The 19,891-nt window shown below is 48.4% G+C and overlaps 1 protein-coding gene across 1 annotated transcript in view; it reads left to right on the top strand.

The window, feature by feature from the left end:
- Positions 1 to 19,891, top strand: part of LOC119974762 (ALK tyrosine kinase receptor-like) — a 1,320,646-nt gene that overhangs the window by 537,988 nt on the left and 762,767 nt on the right. Inside the window, exon 4 of the mRNA XM_038813974.1 lies at positions 17,525 to 17,726. Coding sequence (XP_038669902.1) covers positions 17,525 to 17,726 — 202 coding nt within the window. The remainder of the gene's footprint in view (positions 1 to 17,524; positions 17,727 to 19,891) is intronic.

Raw genomic sequence — 19,891 nt, 5'->3', positions numbered from 1 at the left:
CCACTCTCTGGGTGAAGAAATTCCTCCTTATCTCAGTCCTTAAAGGTTTACCTCGTACCCTAAGACTATGACGCCTGGTTCTGAACTCTGCCGCTAACAGGATCATCCTTCCTGCATCTACCCTGTCTAGTCCTGTTTTACAGGCTTCTATGAGATCTCCCCTCATTCTTCTGAACGCCAGTGAATGTAATCCTAACCGATTCAATCTCTCCTCCAAAGTCAGTCCTGCCATCCCAGGAATCTGTCTGCTAAATCTTCTCTGTACTCCCTCTACAGCAAGAATATCTTTAGACAAGGAGACCAGAAATTCACAAAATATTCCAGCCCGGTGTAGTCGCACAAGGCCCTGTATAATTGCAGCAAGACACCCTATACCTTGGCATGTCAGGCAAGGATTGGTGGAGATTTGGTAAAAGGGATGGGAGTTTTTTTTCCCAAAAAATATACTTTATTCATAAAATTTATAATAAACATTACAGAACATTTCAAATTGTCTTGACTGTACATTCCCATCAAAGTTACATTCATTTGTCTTTCTTCAATTCAATTGGGATAACATTGCACACATATCCTACTTTAAGATACGGTTCTTTCTTAAATATTTACATTGCCTTATTTCTTTCATACACTGGAGTGTTAATGACCCAGACTGAGGGGTTTTACACTGTTACCCATCCCTTGGTGTACATTTGTTGGTAAGACCTTACACAGTGGTCTTTCCCCATTGCGCCTTGGCGGCAGCTGCCCCAAGCTTGAGTGCGTCCCTCAGCACGTAGTCCTGGACCTTGGAATGTGCCAGTCTGCAACACTCGGTCGAGGACAATTCTTTGCACTGGAAGATCAGCAAGTTTCGGGCAGACCAAAGAGCGTCTTTCACCGAGTTGATGACCTTCCAGCAGCAGTTGATGTTTGTCTCGGTGTGTGTTCCTGGAAACAGTCCGTAGAGCACAGAGTCCTGTGTCACAGAGCTGCTCGGGATGAACCTTGACAAATACCACTGCATCTCTCTTCAGACCTTCTTTGCAAAGGCACATTCCACAAGGAGGTGTGTGAAAGGGGATGGGAGTTACTGCTGCAGCATTCAGGGACCACAGAAATGCCAGATGCATATGCAACCTGTCAGAATTAAATGATTCAGATTGACATGCTGGAGCTTTTCACTTGATATCCCTTTAAGGTAAGGTTAGTTTACTTCTCTTCAGTCTTAGTTGTGACAATTCTTTTCACTCAGCGGATTAAATAAATCAAAAAGCAAATATGTTGCTGGCAATTCTAAACTTCCAGCGGGTGGGTTAATAAGAGTGAATGGCCAATTTTCATTCCACAGTTTATTTTGACAAAATACAGTCTCTGCTGTCTTAAACAGCCTCTTTGAACACAATAAGGATGGCATAACTAAAACAGCTGTTGCAGTTTCATTTAACATATAACATTTCAAAACGTACCTCAGTACAAGAACCACCTATAATCCTAAAAAAAACAATCCAATACATTCAGGTCCATTAGACTAAAAATATTGGACACCAGAGTCACCGAGTAGATTCGCAACATAAAAATCAATTCTGAATATTTTTCACTGGGAATTTAATTTGAATTCACCGCCGTTTAAACTGAACTCGTCTTGGCACATAGGAGCATCTTAAAGTTTGCTTTGATGTAATTTTACTCTTTGGGTTTGTTTTACAGCAGTCCAATATAAACACCTCCTGTTGTACACAGCAATCTTAGCTGTCAATTGAGTACAGGGTGATGCATACTGCAGATGCTATGAGGATTATTTATATGATAATTTGAATTAAAATTAAATGTCAGCAAAATGCTGGAAGATAAGTGAGTAGACGCCCAAACTGAAGTTCAATATTACTGATTAACAGGCATCAGGGACCCTGGGGGTTTGATTCCGACTCATCTTCCAGTTTGCAGCAGTGTAGAAAAGTCTCACTTAAACAGGTGCTTCAAAGGCCCCCTGGAGGTTATGACCAGAAGGTGCCCACTCCCTAGGGCTTGGGCAATAAGTTGCGAAATCATCCACTCAAATGTTACTGAGGCCAAGGAGTTAAAATGCCCCACCTGCCCGAAACCAGCTGCATGAGGCATTAAATCATCCGGCCTCTCCCGCCCTGCAAATCGTCGCGGATATTTTGAAAGACAAGCAAAACGTCCATGGAGCGCATGGAAACGTAGGTCCTGGACCAGAATATCCTGCACCTATATCTGAACTGGGAGGTTTTGGCACCTTGGTGTGTGGAATGCAGGCAATATAACAGGGCTGATTTTCATGATGAATTTGTGTGAATGCATGCACTAGAAGAAAACTTAAAATAGATATTTTTTAAATTTCTGATTAAAAAAATACTTTCTGTTCCTATAAAGTGGGTCGTCAAGCTGCCTTTTTAAATGGGTGAGCATTCCATTTAGCAGGAGTTCTGCCTCAACAGCTACAATATTACCAGGGTAGCTAAAGGCCATAATTTGCTCTTATGGTACATAAATAATGAGGCTTCCATTCAAAAGTAAGCATGATTTCATGGACATGCAGCCTGAATGGAAATATATTCAGGATGCATATTCAGCATGCTCGAGTGAGCCTAGCTAATATAAGGTATTGGTGAATGGTTCCACCTTGGTGAGATCCCTACCCCTTTTCTGAACTTGGAGCCATCTACTCTTGGCATACCGACTGTTGTTGAATTGACGTACAGTGCCACCTCCTGCCAATCAGCTTGTTTCGCATTAATATTTCTTGGAATCTTCCTCAGGGAAATTTTATTTACATTTTATCCAATACACAGCTACCAATTCTCAGATTGAGACACAGTTTTCATGATATTGGATCATTATTTGTCAGAATATCATTCAAGTGGGAAGAATGAAAATGAATGTGGTAATGATAAGAGACAGTGTAACTATGGGCATGGAAACTGTTCTCAGGAGTACTATGCCTATCCAGTGTCAGGGTTAAAAGTATCTGCTGATGGCTGGAGAGGAAGGTGATGGAAGGAGGAAGATCCAGTTGCCATGGTCCATGTGGGAACCAACTCCAAAGGTAGCATCAGGGATGATGTTCTGTTGAGAGAGTTTGAGGAATAGGGGTCCCAAATTAAAATGCGCAGAACATCAAACGTATTCATAGCTGGATGGTTACCTAAACCATCCACCAATTGACATAGAATCAAACAAATTAGAGAATTAAATAGGGGGCTCAACTAGTGGTGTGGGAAGACGGAGTTTCAATTCATGGGCAGTGGCATTAGTACTGAAAGAAGAGGCAGTTACCCATTGGAATGTGCTCCACTTAAGCATGGCTGTGACCTGGAACTGGTGCCCTGAGAAGTCTGATAACAAGGATTGTGGATAGGGATTTAACCTAATGGAGGGAGGGTGGGGAAGGATTTAAGTGAAGAGAGATTTAGAAATCCAAACAGAAAAGTCAAGGCAACGGAACCGTACCGTGATGTGGGTAAAGACAAGCAGAATGGGACAGGAAAGGACAGAGAGTTTAACATAATTTGTGCATCATAATTAGAGGGAATAGATGTAAAAAAAAATTAAGGTTCTTTATCTGAATGTGTAAAGCAGGTAGCTGGATTATTGACAGGAATGGAGCTAAATAGTTTAGATTTAATCATCATTACAAAGACATGCTGCAAGGTGATTAAGACTGGGAAATAATGTTCCAAGGTACACAATATTTCAGAAAGATTGCAAGAATGGCAAAGGGGGTGGGATATCCCTGATTATAAAGGATGACATAGTGAGAAAGGATCTGGTCTCAGAAGATCATGAAATAGAATCAGATGGGTGGAAAGTAGGAATAGCAAGAGTCACAAAGCACTCGTGTGAGTAATTTATACACCTCCTAACAGTGAAACCACTGGACAGAGTATTGAACAAAAAATTATTACGGCTGGTAACAAAAGCAATTAATTAGGGGTGACATTAATCTTCATTGAAACAATCAAATTGCAAGGGTTGACCAGAAGGTGAGTCTGTAGAATGTTTTTGTGACAGTTTCCTGGAATGGACGAGCGATAAAGTTCTCTTCGATCAAATATTATGTTGAGACAGGAATAATTAGTAATATCATGGTAAAAGATCCACTGGGAAATAGTGATCATAATACCATTGAATTCCATGTTAAGTTTGAAAATGACACACTCCAATCACAAACAAGAATCTTATGCTTAAACAAACATAGGTTTGAGAGAGGAATTAGCTAGGGTTGATTGGGTAAATAGACTGAAGGAAATGGCAGTAATCTAACAATGGCAAACAATTAAAGAAACAATTCAAAATGTTCAACAAAAATACATTCCATTGAAAAATAAAGACTCAGCACAAAAGACCCATCTGTGGCTTACTCAGGTAGTTCAGGATATTATTAGATTTTTTATAAAAATAGCTTACAATTTTGCAAAGAATAATTGCAATTCTGAGAATTGGGAGTATTTGAGAAAACATCAAAGGGCCACCAAAAGTGTCCAACGTTTAGATGTGTATAAAAAGAAAGATTGGGGGCAGCAGGGTAGCATGGTGGTTAGCATAAATGCTTCACAGCTCCAGGGTCCCAGGTTCGATTCCTGGCTGGGTCACTGTCTGTGTGGAGTCTGCACGTCCTCCCCGTGTGTGCGTGGGTTTCCTCCGGGTGCTCCGGTTTCCTCCCACAGTCCAAAGATGCGCGGGTTAGGTGGATTGGCCATGCTAAATTGCCCGTAGTGTCCTAAAAAAAGTAAGGTTAAGAGGGGGGTTGTTGGGTTGCGGGTGTAGGGTGGATATGTGGGTTTGAGTAGGGTGATCATGGCTCGGCACAACATTGAGGGCCGAAGGGCCTGTTCTGTGCTGTACTGTTCTATGTTCTATGTTCTATAATAGCTAAATTAAATTATGGTCTCTTGGAAGCAGAGACAAGAAAAATGATCTATGGGGAATGGGAAAATGGCAGAGGCACTGAATAAGTACTTTGTGCCTGTCTTCACAGTCGAAGACACAAGTTGCATACCAGAAATAGGGGCTAACCAAGGGGATAGAAAACATGAGGAAATTAGGATAATTAATAGCGACAGGATAAAAATATTAGAGAAGCTGAAGGGACTAAAATCAAACAGATTCCGGGGACCCAATGGTCTAGACTTCTCAAAGTTAGCGCATCCAATATCACTGTAGCTATGATTTTCAAAATTCGTTAGATTGGGAAGTAGTCCCATCGGATTAGAATTTGGCAAATGTAGCAAGTGTCAGGAACCGAGTGTGCCAGGGTGAAGGCATCATGCACACTGCCCGGATCAGGTGCAGACTTGAATGATCAACAGCTCATGGTCGCACACGAGCCGAGGCGACTGTCACCTTGACGCACATCGGGAGCAGAAGGCCACCATCCCTGGTTGAATTCTGAAGTCCATTGTCTGCAGGAGGTGAAAGGCAGACATGTTAGCATGGTGCGTACCCCCGTGCTTAACCAGGTCCAATGGAGCCTGCACTGCAGCCCATGCTCCCGCATGTCTCCCACTTCCAAACCCCCTCCTCCCCATCCCAGATAACCACCCAAGATCTGCCATATGTATTGAATGGGGGCTCAGTTTTAACAAGCTATGTGGTCTACTCTGCTCCTATTTCTTGTTTTCTTATAACATTGAGGCTGTTAACATTCTGCTTGCTTGTTCATCTTTAAAGCGGGTGATTCTACGTCAGTGATTTTCATGGTGGCCATTCATTAGTGTTGGGGATTATGCCATTGTAATTCCATAAACCTATTTGTTACCAGAGACTGCAACATGACATGCTAGAGGTACTGACAGGAGGTCTCAGCCATTTTGAGGGCTGGGCTTCATTACTTCAGGGACAAGGTACTTTGATCGAGAGAAGTGAGATCAGGAAGTTGCTATCCGCAAGGGTGGGGCAGCATGGGAGGGGAACTAGTTCATAGCCCTGGTTATTAAAACAGTAAATACATTTTAGACGCACTTTCAAGTGCAGCACTAGCTAATACTGGGCAGACCATGCACAGTACGCATTCCACCCAGTAGTGTTCAACGATTGCAATCATGCTTTTGTAAGAACTTAAATTAAGAATTAGGAACGGGAATAGAGCAATTCGGCCCTCAAGCTTGCTCCACTAGTCAATACGATCATGAGTGATCTTCTACCTCAATTTATTTTCCTGCCTGCTCACAAAATCCTTTAATTTGCCAAGAAATCAAAATTGCTTGCTGTGCCTGCAAGCTAACTTGCTGTGTTCCTGAAGCAAGAGCACCGAAGACTCTTTCAACGTCATTTAGAAGTTTTATGCCTTTTTAATAATATTCTGCTTTTCTATTGTCAGGAAGCAGAGGTAGTTTGAAATAATCTATATTGTATTTGTGGATATTAGAAACAAGCTATAGCTTTAATTAAGTTTAATTCTTGTCAGTGTGTATTTGAAGGGTTAATGACTATATAAAATCGAACAAAATTTAAAGAAGGACTCAACTGTTGCTTAGCAACTATGGGTCACCCTCGGTTAGAAAGGACTTTTGAGTTTAGTTCAAAGCTGGACCCAGAAGAAGCTGGTCAGGACAAGGACGTTGCAGGGAGCAGACTTCCCAAAGGAACAAAAGAAAGTCCAGAAACCAGGAAGGAGGGACAATTAATCTGAGGAAGCCAATTAAGTTAAAGGAACAAAGAACAAGAAGTTTAACAAGGTCCTGTTGGATGAAGTTAAAGTGAAAAGCAGAGAAAGTACTCTGAGTTAATGAGACAGCTGCAAGAACCAGATTTAAAGTGAGAAGCCAGACATTCAAGATAAATCAAAAGTTTACTGGCATGGCTGTGTATCTGAAAGATTGAGTGGTAGCTTGAATGCATGTTGAAAGGAGAGATTGGTATCCTGGAAGTGGATCCTCGGTGATGGCATCCTAGAGAAAGCGCCCTTTGGGAAAATATTCAAGGCGTGAGAGTGGAGTTTGGAAATGCTAATGTGGAAGTCAGAGTTCCAGTGAGACCTGTTGGCTCATAGTGCGACAAACATCTGAGGGAATTGGATCAGAAGTTGTATTGGGCAGCATCTGTCAGTCGGGTTCAGAGTGTGGTGGGTCTGACCACATTTGATCTGTTGGCTTACATGAACTGTGTACTTATTGAGAGTATTTGAATAGAAGATATATTTTGTAATTTATGGAATCCATATAAATCTGTAATGTCTGTGAGGGTGTAGTGGGACTGAGCGTTGTGTATTATAGTTAATCTTTTCTGGTTGAGTAAATATTTTATTCTTTCGATGCAAGTTAATTGACAGCCCTGTGACTCTGTTCATCTACCCCTCTAAACACAAGTTACAATCTATTGAGCAAGGTTCCCCTCTGGGACCTGAAAATCAAATAGTAACATCATCTGGGATTGTAACACTATTCTCACGAACAAAGTAACTACATTGTATTTCCCTGCATTATGCTCCACCTTGTTGCCCATTTACTTTGCTGTCTATGGGGTTGGCCATGGGAATCATCGCGGATGGGATGGAAAATTACCCCCCCCCCAGTTTCCCCGGTAGCAGAACGAGCCAACCATGTAAATATCCATTGACTATGGTGAGACCAGAAGATTCTACCAGTGGCCAATAGCAATCTGCCTGCACTGAAGGAAAACCCGCCATTGGGGGCACTGGAAAACTCTGGCCCTTGTTTCTGCTTCTGTGGATCAATTTGATTTTAAATAAACCTGGTCAATAGTTTCACTTGTACAGAATGGCCCGGCGCAATGAATCCTTTCCCCCTTCCATCTGACAGGAGATCGAGTGGACACCCTGCGTGAAAGTGAATAAAATTTTAATTATGTTTAAGTTTATTGCGGCTACATTTTAGTCTTTTCAAAATGCTTTATTTTTGTAGAATTTAATGCCCGTCAGTCAGAATTTCAGGCTGCAGAACTGTGCTGCATTTGTAAATCTTTAATCTGCTCTTGGAGTGAAAGGAAATGTGTATTAAACAGCTGGTTAGTCATTTAAGAAATCTGTTGTGATTGGATGATTTTCTTTTGTTAGCACTAATGGAGTCCAGCTTCACCAAATTGCCTGAACCAACATTGTGTGCACTGCCATTATGATTCTTTGTTGCGTTGTGTAAAATAAGCAAATGTAATCTTTTTTTTGAAAATATAGGGAAACTTATTCCATAATATATGGCCAGAATTTCAAACTAAACCCTCCCTCCACAGCCAGTGGGTTCTAAGGCGGATACAAGAGTAAAATCATATGGGATTCCCTCCTAGATCCCACCTGCCCTGACCGAGTCATGATTTTACAATGGGGCAAACAGGGTTTCGGCTGGAAAGCCCACCCTTGCTCTTATTAAGGTCCTTAAGTGATGGCCACTAAAGGGCTTGTCCCCATCTAACCAGAATTTATAGACTAGTAGGCGCCCAATGACTAAGATTTGGAAACTGAGAAGGTTTCACCCTTGAACTTGGGTGGGAAATGGGATTGGTACCGCAATCAGAAGGCCCCTTCAGACATGTGCGCGCCCTCCCCTCCAGCAACATCCCCCCTGCACCACCACCCTCTCCCGATATACTCCACCCCCGTCACCAATACTGATGGCCCTCCTGACATCCCCTCTCCCACGGACCCACGGCACTTACCTGAAATGTGGTCCCGCGACTTAACCTCAGGTTCCGGGTCTGCAGTACGTCTTCTGGCCAGTGCAGCGCTGTGCCTGGCAGGGCCGGAGAGCTGTTGGTCAATCTGATTGGCTGACAGCTCCCCAAAGCATGACTGCTGTCCAAATGGCTGCTGCCAATAGGAGATTAATTGAGCACGAAATGGCAGCCTATCTGACGGATTCTGCAGGGATGCGTTCCGTGCCAACTCTCGGGATGACGGCAGTCGTGTGCTCGCCACCCTGACAATTCAGACCTATGTTTTAAACTGAGCTTTGAAGGAGGAATCTTGTAAGGGGTCTAGTTTGAGGGCTATGGTGATGGCAGAATTGCCAATGGCTCTGAGTAGGTATTCAGGGAGCCCAGTGGTGAAGTCCACAGTGAAGATATGGAATCAGCTGAGGAGGCATTTTAGGGTGGAAGGGATGTCGGTGCTAACGCAGCTGTGCGAAAATCATGGGTTGAGTCGGGGTGATGGATAGTGTATACAGGAGGTGGAGGGAAGTGGGGCTGGTCAAGGTGAGGGATTTGTATTTGGAGGAAGGGTTTGCCAGTCTGGAGGAGCTAAGCAAGAGGGTAGAGCTGCTGAGGGGTAGTGAGTTCAGGTATCTACAGATTAGGGACTTTGCATAAAAGGTCTGGAAGGGGTTCCCTAGATTGCAGGGATACACCCTGCTGGAGCGACTGCTGCTTCTGGATGTGGAAGGGGAGGGAAGAATTAGGGATATTAAGTGGCTGGGGGAGCAGGGAGGCGAGCGGGTGGTGAAGATCAAGGAGAACTGGGATGCAGAGTTGGGAATGGAGATCAATTGGGGAGTATGGAATGAGGCACTGCGAAGGGTAAACGGGACCTCCTCAAGGATGAGCCTGATACAGTTTAAGGTGGTGAACAGGATGCATATGACTCGGGCAAGAATGCGTGGGTTCTTTTCAGGGGGTAGCAGATGAGTGTGAGAGGTGGTGGGGGGGGGGGGGGGGGCAGCGAATTACGTGCACATGGTTTGGGATGTGAAAAATTGGAAAGATTCTGGACGGGAGTGTTCGCGGTCTTAGCCAGGATAGTGGAGGAGGGAGTGGACCCGGACCCTTTGGTGGCGATATTTTGGGTTTCAGAGAAGCCGGAGCTCATGGAGAGGAGGAAGGCCGATGTCTTGGCCTTTGCCTCTCTGATTGCACGGCGACGGATTTTGCTGAAGCGGCGGTCGGATTAGCCACCGGGGGTAGCAGCATGGTTGGGTGACCTGTATAACTTCCTGCGGTTAGAGAAGATAAAATATGAGTTAAGCGGTTCAGCAGGGGAGTTTGAGAAAAGGTGGGGGATGTTTGTGACCGTGTTTGAGGAGCTGTTCGTTCCAGAGGTGTGGGGGGTGGGTGATGGGGAGGGGAGGGGAGGGAGGGGGAGAGTGAAAAAGGAGTGAAATCTGTAGAAACTGTATAGTTGATTGTTGGGAAGAATGTTTCCCAGGGTGTTTATTTGCTGTAACCTACTTTGATACAAGTTTGAATAAAATGCGTTTTTAAAAACAAAATGTTTCAAACTGAGCCGCAAGGTTAAGTCAACGATGAATTAGGCATTCATGGGTTGTCAGCCACTCTTTAGAAAGGACTGCACAGGAAAACAGAAAAAAGCATCTCATCACATATAAATCTTTTTGACCATCCAATGAGAAACCTTGCCAGTGTCATATTCTGGCCAGCAGCATCCTGCAATATGACATAGCGACTAGTACGTGGTATCAAAGGGGCATGGCTTTCAACCAAAGCATTAAAGTTATCTTCTTTAAAAGAGAATTAGATCCCAGGAAAAGAAAACCTGCAAAACTTCAAAATGACTGGTACAGCTCCTAAATGGTCTTAATGGTGGCTCCACAAATATCCCTGATGGAACCATCAATTCACCAGACATGTGTTTCCGATATGAATATAGGCTTTAATCTACTTACTACAGAGCCAGCCTGTTACCCGTTGATGAACTCTCAGTGAACTGCAGGCTGACTCTGGACAAGGGTATTTATACAGCAGCACTAGGGGGAGGAGTCATGGGCGGAGCCAAGGGTGGAGCCCTTACAAGCTCCTGAGCATTCCCAGAGCTACTCCCCCTAGTGGTCGGATAACGCTACTGCGCTTACAAAGATCATGGGCGGGATTCTCCGTAGCCCTTCGTAACGCGGGTTGCCTGCGAAAAAAATCGGTGTTAATCACTCCGGCGCCGGGGCCTTCTTTAAGGCCGCTATTCTCCGTTCCCGGAGGGGCTAGCAGCTGACTGACGCGATACGCGTCAGTTTCACCAGCTGCGGAAGTGGTGAGACCCGGTGTTTTTTGGAGGATAAGGAGGAGAGAGACAGACCAGGCATTTGGGGGTGGGGTGGGGTGTGTTCCGGCATTGGAGGGGGGGGGGTGTGTTCCGGCATTGGTGGGGGGGGGTGTGGTTCCGGCATTTGGGGGGGGGGGGGGTGTGTTCCGGCATTTGGGGGGGGGGGTGTGTCTTCCGGCATTGGGGGGGGGGGGTGTGTGTTCCGGCATTGGGGGGGGGGGGGTGTGTTCCGGCATTGGGGGGGGGGGGGGGGTGTGTTCCGGCATTTGGGGGGGGGGGGGGTTGGGGCAGCGGCGGGCAGAGAGGGGGGGCGACGGATGCCCGGGGCCAACGCACCGTCGCCCCCCCCTCTGTACGCCGCTGCCCCCTACCTCAACCCCCCCCTCACCACCCCTACCTCAACCCCCCCCTCACCACCCCTACCTCCCTCCCCACCACCCCTACCTCCCTCCCCACCACACCTACCCCCCTCCAACGCCGGGTCCCCCCCCCTCCCCCCAACGCCGGGTCCCCCCCCTCCCCCAACGCCGGGTCCCCCCCCTCAATGCCGGTTCCCCCCCCCCTCAATGCCGGTTCCCCCCCCCCTCAATGCCGGTACCCACACCCCCTCCCCCTCCCTCTGAAGGCCGGTACGCACACCCCCCCCCCTCTCCTCCTCCCCCCCCCCTCTCCTCCTCCCCCCCCTCTCTCTCCTCCTCCCCCCCTCTCTCCTCCTCCCCCCCTCTCTCCTCCTCCCCCCCCTCTCTCCTCCCCCCCCTCTCCTCCTCCCCCTCCCTCCCTCCCTCCTCCCCCCCCCTCCCTCCTCCCCCCCTCTCCTCCTCCCCCCCCCTCTCTCCTCCTCCCCCCCCTCCCTCTCTCCTCCTCCCCCCCCTCCCTCTCTCCTCCTCCCCCCCCCTCCCTCTCTCCTCCTCCCCCCCCTCCCTTTCTCCTCCTCCCCCCCCCTCTCTCCTCCTCCCCCCCTTCCTTCCTCTGTTAGTGGGGGGGGGGGGGTGCGGCGTTAGTGGGGGTGTGGTGGTGCGGCGTTGGAGGGGGGTAGGGGTGGTGAAGGAGGTAGGGGTGGTGAAGGGGGTAGGGGTGGTGAAGGGAGGGGGTTGGGGTAGGGGCAGCTGCGTGCAGAGGGGGGGCGACGGTGCGTTGGCCCCGGGCATCCGTCGCCCCCCTCCTCTGCACGCCGCTGCCCCTACCCCAACCCCCTCCCCTCACCACCCCTACCCCCTTCACCACCCCTACCCCACTCCAACGCCGCACCCACCCCCCCACTAACGCCGCACCCCCCCCCCCTCCCCCCCCCCACTAACGGAGGAAGGAAGGGGGGGAGGAGGAAGGAAGGGGGGGAGGAGGAGAGAGGGGGGGGTGTGGGTACCGGCCTTCAGAGGGAGGGGGACGGGGTGTGGGTTGCGGCGTTGAGGGGGGGGGGGACCCGGCGTTGAGGGGGGGGGGGGACCCGGCGTTGAGGGGGGGGGGGGACCCGGCGGTGGGGGGGGGGGGGACCCGGCGTTGAGGGGGGGGGACCCGGCGTTGAGGGGGGGGGGGACCCGGCGTTGAGGGGGGGGGGGGTTGCGGCGTTGCGAGAGATGGGGGGCGGCGTTGGAGGGGGGTAGGGGTGGTGGGGAGGGGGGTAGGGGCGTTGGAGGGAGGTAGGGGTGGTGAGGGGGGGGTGGTTAGGGTAGGGGGCAGCGGCGTACAGGGGGGGGGCGACGGTGCGTTGGCCCCGGGCATCCGTCGCCCCCCCCCCTGCCCGCCGCTGCCCCCAAACCCCCCCGATGGCCGCCACCCACTCCCCCGATGGCCGCAACCCACTCCCCCGATGGCCGCAACCCACTCCCCCGATGGCCGCAACCCACTCCCCCGATGGCCGCAACCCACTCCCCCGATGGCCGCAACCCCCCGATGGCAGCAACCCACTCCCCCGATGGCCGCAACCCACTCCCCCGATGGCCGCAACCCCCCGATGGCAGCAACCCACTCCCCCGATGGCCGCAACCCCTCGATGGCCGCAACCCCCCGATGGCAGCAACCCACTCCCCCGATGGCCGCAACCCCCCCGATGGCCGCAACCCCCCGATGGCCGCAACCCACTCCCCCGATGGCCGCAACCCCCCCGATGGCCGCAACCCACCCCCCCGATGGCAGCAACCCCCCCGATGGCCGCAACCCACTCCCCCGATGGCCGCAACCCCCCCGATGGCAGCAACCCACTCCCCCGATGGCCGCAACCCCCCCGATGGCCGCAACCCACCCCCCCGATGGCAGCAACCCCCCCGATGGCAGCAACCCCCCCGATGGCCGCAACCCACTCCCCCGATGGCCGCAACCCCCCCGATGGCAGCAACCCACTCCCCCGATGGCCGCAACCCCCCCGATGGCCGCAACCCACCCCCCGATGGCAGCAACCCCCCCGATGGCCGCAACCCACTCCCCCGATGGCCGCAACCCCCCCGATGGCCGCAACCCCCCCGATGGCAGCAACCCACTCCCCCGATGGCCGCAACCCACTCCCCCGATGGCCGCAACCCACTCCCCCGATGGCCGCAACCCACTCCCCCGATGGCCGCAACCCACTCCCCTGATGGCCGCAACCCCCCGATGGCAGCAACCCACTCCCCCGATGGCCGCAACCCACCCCCCCCCCCATGCCGCAACCCACCCCCGACACTGAACGGCGTCAACCATCATCAATGGTTGACGCCGTTTTAAACCAACTTTGATTTGCGCCGACGTGACCCGTGGCCACGTCGGCGGGACTTCGGCCCATCCGGGCCGGAGATTTACGGTCAGTGCAAATAAAATGAAATCCCGCCGGCGCCAGCTGTTTTCACAGGCTGCCGGCGGGATTTGCACAACGCCGGTTTTTTACCGGCGGGAGAATTCGAAAACCTGCGGGAGCAGAAATAACGCCGCTTCCCGCCAATTCTCGGACCCTGCGTGGGGTCGGAGAATCCCGCCCATAGTGTGAATTACCATGTTACATTTACCACAATCCCCATCCTCAATGATGGAGGAGCCCAGCACATATGCGCAAAAGACAAAGCTCAGGCATTCGCAACAATCTTCAGCCAGAAGTGCCGAGTGGATGATCCATCTCGGTCTCCTCCGGAGGTCCCCAGCACCATAGATATCCGTCTTCAGCCAATAGGATTCACTCCATGTGATATAAAGAAACGGCTGAAGGCACTGATACTGCTAAGGCTATGGGCCCTGACAATATCCCGGCAATAGCACTGTGGTCCAGGACTGGCCGCGTCCCAAGCCAAGCTATTCCAGCACAGCTACAACACTACCCGGCAATGTATAAAATTGCCCTGTGTGTCCTACTTACACGAAACAGGACAAATCCAACCCAGCCAATTACAGCCCTATCAGTCTACTCTCCATCATCAGCAAAGTGATGGAAGGAGTCATCAACAGTGCTACCCAACGGCACTTACTCAGCAATAACCTGCTCACGGACGCTCAGTTTGGGTTCCACCAGGATCACTCAGCTCCTGACCTCATTACAGCCTTGGTTCAAACATGGACAAAAGAGCCAAATGCCAGAGGTGAGATGAGAGTGACTGTCCTTAACATCAAGGCAGCATTTGACCGAGTATGGCATCAAGGAGCCCTAGCTAAACTGGAGTCAATGGGAATCAGGGGGAAAACTCTCCATTCATTGGAGTTATACCTGGCACAAAGGAAGATGGTTGTGGTGGTTGGAGGTCAATCATCTCAGCTCCAGGACATCACTGCAGGAGTTCCTCAGGGTCGTGTCCTAGGCCCAACCACCTTCAGCTGCTTCAACAATGAGCTTACTTCATCATAAGGTCAGAAGTGAGGATGTTTGCGGATGTCTGCACAATGTTCAGCACCATTCATGGCTCCTCAGATAATGAAGCAGTCCATGTCCAAATGCAGCAAGATCTGGACAATATCCAGGTTTGAGCTGACTCGTGGCAAGTTACATTTGTGCTACACAAGTGCCAGGCAATGACCATCTCTTACAAGAGAGGATCTAGCCACTGCCCCTTGACATTCAATGGCATTACCATTGCTGAATTCCCCACAATCAACATCCTTCGATTTACCATTGATTAGAAACTGAACTGGACTAGCCATATTCATACTGAGGCTACCAGGGCAGGTCAAAGGCTAGGAATCCTATGGCGTGTAACTCCCCTCCTGACCCCCGAAAGCCTGTCCACCATCTCCAAGGCACAAGTCAGGAGTGTGATGGAATATACTCCACTTGCCTGGATGAGTGCAGCTCCAACAACACTCAAGAAGCTTGACACCATACAGCACAAAGTAGCAAACTTGATTGTTCCCCCTTCCACAAACATTCAAACCCTCCACAGATGCACTGCAGTAACTCACCGAGGTTCCTTCGACATCACCTTCCAAACCTACAACCAGTACAATGTAGAAGGACAAGAGGAGCAGGGATCTGGGAACCCCACCACCTGGAGGTTCCTCTCTAAGTTACCCACCACCCTTACTTGGAAATATATCGCCGTTCTTTCACTGTCGCTGCGGTATCATCCTGGAACTCCCTCCCTCATAGCACAGTGGGTGTACCTATACCTCCAAGGATTGCAGCGGTTCAAAAATGCAATTCACCACTATCTTCTGAAGGGAAACTAAGGATGGGCAGTAAATGCTAGCCTAACTCGCCCACATCCCGTAAATGAATTTTTAAAAAAAGTATAACTTAAAATATAACTCCAGTTCGGACCATTACTAATCGTTCTGACCATTACTAGACCTTTGTTTTTCCTTCTGAGGTAGCACGCAATGCAGAACAGGACGAGATGATAGGAACAGGAGTAGATTGAGGGGATCAACTATTCCTGGGGACATGAGACGTTGCTGGACGAAGGCAGCAGCATCGAATGGAAGAGTAGAGCGGAGGAAATGGATGGATACTTTGCAATGAATTTGGGGGACATGGGTCAGGATTTTCCAGCCCCTCCCACCGGCAGAATTTTCCACTCCCGTCGAAGTGAATGGACATTTGAATGGCTCGCCACATCCGCTGCGGCCGTGGTTGAAAATACCAGCCATCGAGTAACAAAATGTTCAGAGGAGAGGTTTATAGGTTCAAACTATCAAATAGATTTAGGAGATTAAGTAGATTGAGTAGACTTCATGAGAGGGGAGATTATGCAAAGCAAATGAAAGAAGGAAAATAAATAATGGTCTTTCAGATAATATCAGTCAAAGGCTGTTCTTAATAAATGGAAAACACCCACCTCGGTGAAAATCAAAATGTTCGAAAAAACTGGGAAGCTGACACTAAAGAGACATTCAGTTAATTACATTGAAACTATTTGCTCAATGCCTCTAGCATCTTTAGAATGTTTTTTTTTCTCATTTGCTGGCTTTCAGACGTGGGAGAGATTTTTGTTAAAAATGAGATTGTCGCTTTGGTATATTAATGGAATTATCTTATTTTCAATTAGTCTTAATTAGAATAGATGGGACGATCAGTTCTCATTCCCTTGATCACTGTATGACTGCCTTGATAGGACCGGCTGGTGCTAAACGCTAATAATTTTTAAAAGAGCATGATGAGCATAGAGTATCTGTGGGTGGGATCTAAATTGAATAGAACTTTTCTTTGAAATTTATTGGCGCGGAAACTTAATATTTTCATTGTTACATTTTTTTCAGCATTTGTTTATCGCTCTCTTTTTTAAAGACTCATAACCCAGGATTTCACCCCCAGCCACAACTGGACAGTGGGGTGAGGGGCACGGGGACCAAAATATTTTGCTGGGTCAGACTGGCCTCCCAGCCAGTCCTACTGTTGGGGCTTTTTACCAATGGTGGGAGCTGATGTGACGAGGCCGCCCACCAGAAGGCATCTCTCACAGTCTCAATGACCACTCCGAAGAGTTTGCCCTCTGACCCTTGACATTTTATTTACTCACCCGACCTTTCAGAGGCTCCAGGTCGTCTGCATTCCCCAGCAATGCCAACCTCTCCCGGTGGCACTGCTGGGACTTCAGAGGCCGATTAGGAGGCCGATTAGGAGGCCGCCTGCGGTAAAATTGGCAGCAGGTCCTCCTGGCAAGGGCAGGTTCAGGACTGCTTTTTACCCTGACGATGTGTCCCGACTGTCCTCGTAAAATTCAACCTGTACTATTCCACAAACTCTGGGACCTTACTGCCAATTCCTCATATGCGAACCTAGCCAGCAAGTGTCTGCACGCTATTTAACACTGGGCCAAATTCAACCCTCCTATTATCCAGCATTGATGCAGCCATGATTTGCAGAAGAACTCACTGGATTGCAATCAAAAGAGCATATCCTGATTTTCTTTTCTCCTCCTTAATCCAGAGCTGGAGAGAACAATTGCGATACAATAACCTAGCTTAGCTAACTCAAAACCACACTGAACCCAGAACCTTTCTGGTCAATATTCATCAGTAGCAGTCTATTTATGTGCTTGTTGGTTAAGACATTGGGGTAGTCGGCACACATGTCTTAAGTTATTTCAAGTTCAATAGTTATGACATTGTTGCGTGCCTGAGCATACTATGACTAGTGACCAGCGCTACACTGCATCTTTACCTATATGTGTTTGTTTCTTTATTTGCTAGGTCATTTTCTCTTTCTGAATGCATCAGGGTATTCGTCCTTCACATTGCTGAGTCCATGGCTGAAAAGCATCAGTGAGCGCTGCGCTTTGGAGGTGGCCATTTACCTGCAGGATTCAAGGTCAGGGGAATATGTCGTTCAACTACTTCACAGGAATGAAAGCAGAACACTCATCCTGTCGTCGGAGAGTGAGGCAAGAACTGGGTAAGCCATTATTTTATCATTTCCTTTCCCAGCACAAACTGTCAAATTTGAACTTCACGTCAAAGTCTGATAACAAGGTCAGTGAGAAACAGACAGTATTATAGGCAAAAAATATACCCCAAAGCCAGGAATTAAGGATTTGTCATTGAATTAATGGACAGTTCATAGTCATGCGGTTCAATGACTGCTTTTATTCTTGTCAATTTATTGTTCGTCGAGTTAAAAAATGTTAAAGCTGGGAAATGGAACGTTTTTCTGAATTTCAGGCACTCCGTCCTGTTGAGCACTCTCAAGTCTAATGTAGTAGATGTGATTTACAGATTAATTCTCCATGCATTCTGTCCTAGCCCCTGACCCGTGTATCCAACAATCGTAGCAGCCTGGTGCTTTCCCAAATTAACCAACACTGATTGCTATCTGAGTGTGACGGTCACCTTATGAAGCTGTTTGATATGCAGTGGGCCTGTGTAAATTAAGAGTTGGGTTGAGGCTGCCCAAGCTGAGTTGATCGGGACATTTAGAGATAACAGACAGTGAAGACATGCAACTGTTAACTCTGGCCGAGGCATGAATACGCAATCTGCCTAGATCCATGACCATACCTCTTATAATTTGTGAAACACGTGTCGGTAATGTGAATTATATGCAAGTGGAACCGCCAACGTAAACGTATATAAAACGTTGCAAAGTGTATACAATTTCATCGGGAATTTTCATAGCAGGAGACGGTTTCCAGATCCCAACACTGCTCATGTCACGTAATTTCTGAATGGGATTGCCCTAATTCGACAGGAGGCCCCCATCTCCTCAGGGAGGTGGGAGCTGCCTACCTGTCGCCAGTGGCAACAGCAGCCATGATGGTGCCTGTCGCTGCCTTGCTGGGAAAAGCAGCCAGGTCATCAGAAATCCCTGGTGGATAAATAGTTGGAAATGAGGGCAGCATTGGCAAAGTAAGGTAATGCACGCTTCTGCACCAATTACCCCAGAGCCTGATAACTTTCCCTGTCATAGTAGGAAGTTTGCTTTGGTGTCCTGTGGCAAACCCAATAGCTGTGTGCTGATTTGTACCAAGTGCTTGGGCTCACCGAAATACGCTTCACAAACACGTTCCCTTAACTTCTAAAGGAGCTTAAATGGGCGTTAATTGGTGGCAAGCAGATTCCTGATCCCTCCCCTCCCGCCGGGCACTTTAATAATGTCAAACTGTTCCCGAAGGAGTCAGGATCTCAAAACGACCTCCACGATTGTGATTTACAAATCACTCCCGCGCTGGATCTCAACATCATCTGCATTTGAAAATCCGACCTACGCCATCTAATCTTTTCCATCATGAAATGGAAGCATTGTTTTATGAAGGGGCTTGGTTTTCTTTGTGTTTTGAATGGGATTTCTCTGGTTTTCAAAAAGTTTCAGTTTCACCACGGAGACTGGAAAATGCAAACTGATGGTTGGGGTAACAATAATGGTGGAATGCAAAAGTGATATCTGGTGGAAACTCAAATATGTATTGGAGTTTGAGTGTGGGGAGGGATGGACAGAAGTGTTTGAGTGTATCTGTCCCTGGAATGGGCCCTTGGTACCTTTTGGCAGTGAACAGTAAGCAAATAAACACAGAAATGAGCATTCAGCGACAAGCAAAGAACTGATTGATCTGATACCCAGCTGAGGTTATTCACGGAAATACTGTGATGAATTGCCTGGGTATGACGGACAGGAGAATCAATGCCATGCCATTTTAGTTTTCCTATATTTATAGGTCATTGTGAGTAACAGTACGGAAGATAGCAGTTTCTGGCATTCATCTCCTGGATAGACACGCTGTTTAATCAACAAATGTCACTTTTCAATCTGCAAACTCAGTCAGTCAGTGATCTTGCTGTATTTGCCCCAATTTTTAAAGGTCCTGCCAAAATAATCATCTGTTTAGGAAACTTTGAGCTCTCCTTTTAGGTTTATTGGTTAAAAGCATCGCAAACCATGAACTTCCCAAAATAAATCCTGTTAAGTTAGCCAATCTCATCTTTGACATGCACTGGGATTCTCCAATTAGCAGCTGTGTCCTTGAGTTAGAGGGTTGCAAAAAAATCTGTCCAAGTTTGAATTACTGGTTGTCATCCAGTGATCGCTGCAGGTGTGTAGAGATTGGATGAGGAGGACTTCCGGTG

The sequence above is a fragment of the Scyliorhinus canicula genome, chromosome 1 (genome assembly GCF_902713615.1).
Source record: "Scyliorhinus canicula chromosome 1, sScyCan1.1, whole genome shotgun sequence".
NCBI classification, from domain to species: domain Eukaryota; kingdom Metazoa; phylum Chordata; class Chondrichthyes; order Carcharhiniformes; family Scyliorhinidae; genus Scyliorhinus; species Scyliorhinus canicula.
Note: the sequence above shows the minus strand (reverse complement) of the source record. Positions and strands in the feature narration are given on the sequence as shown.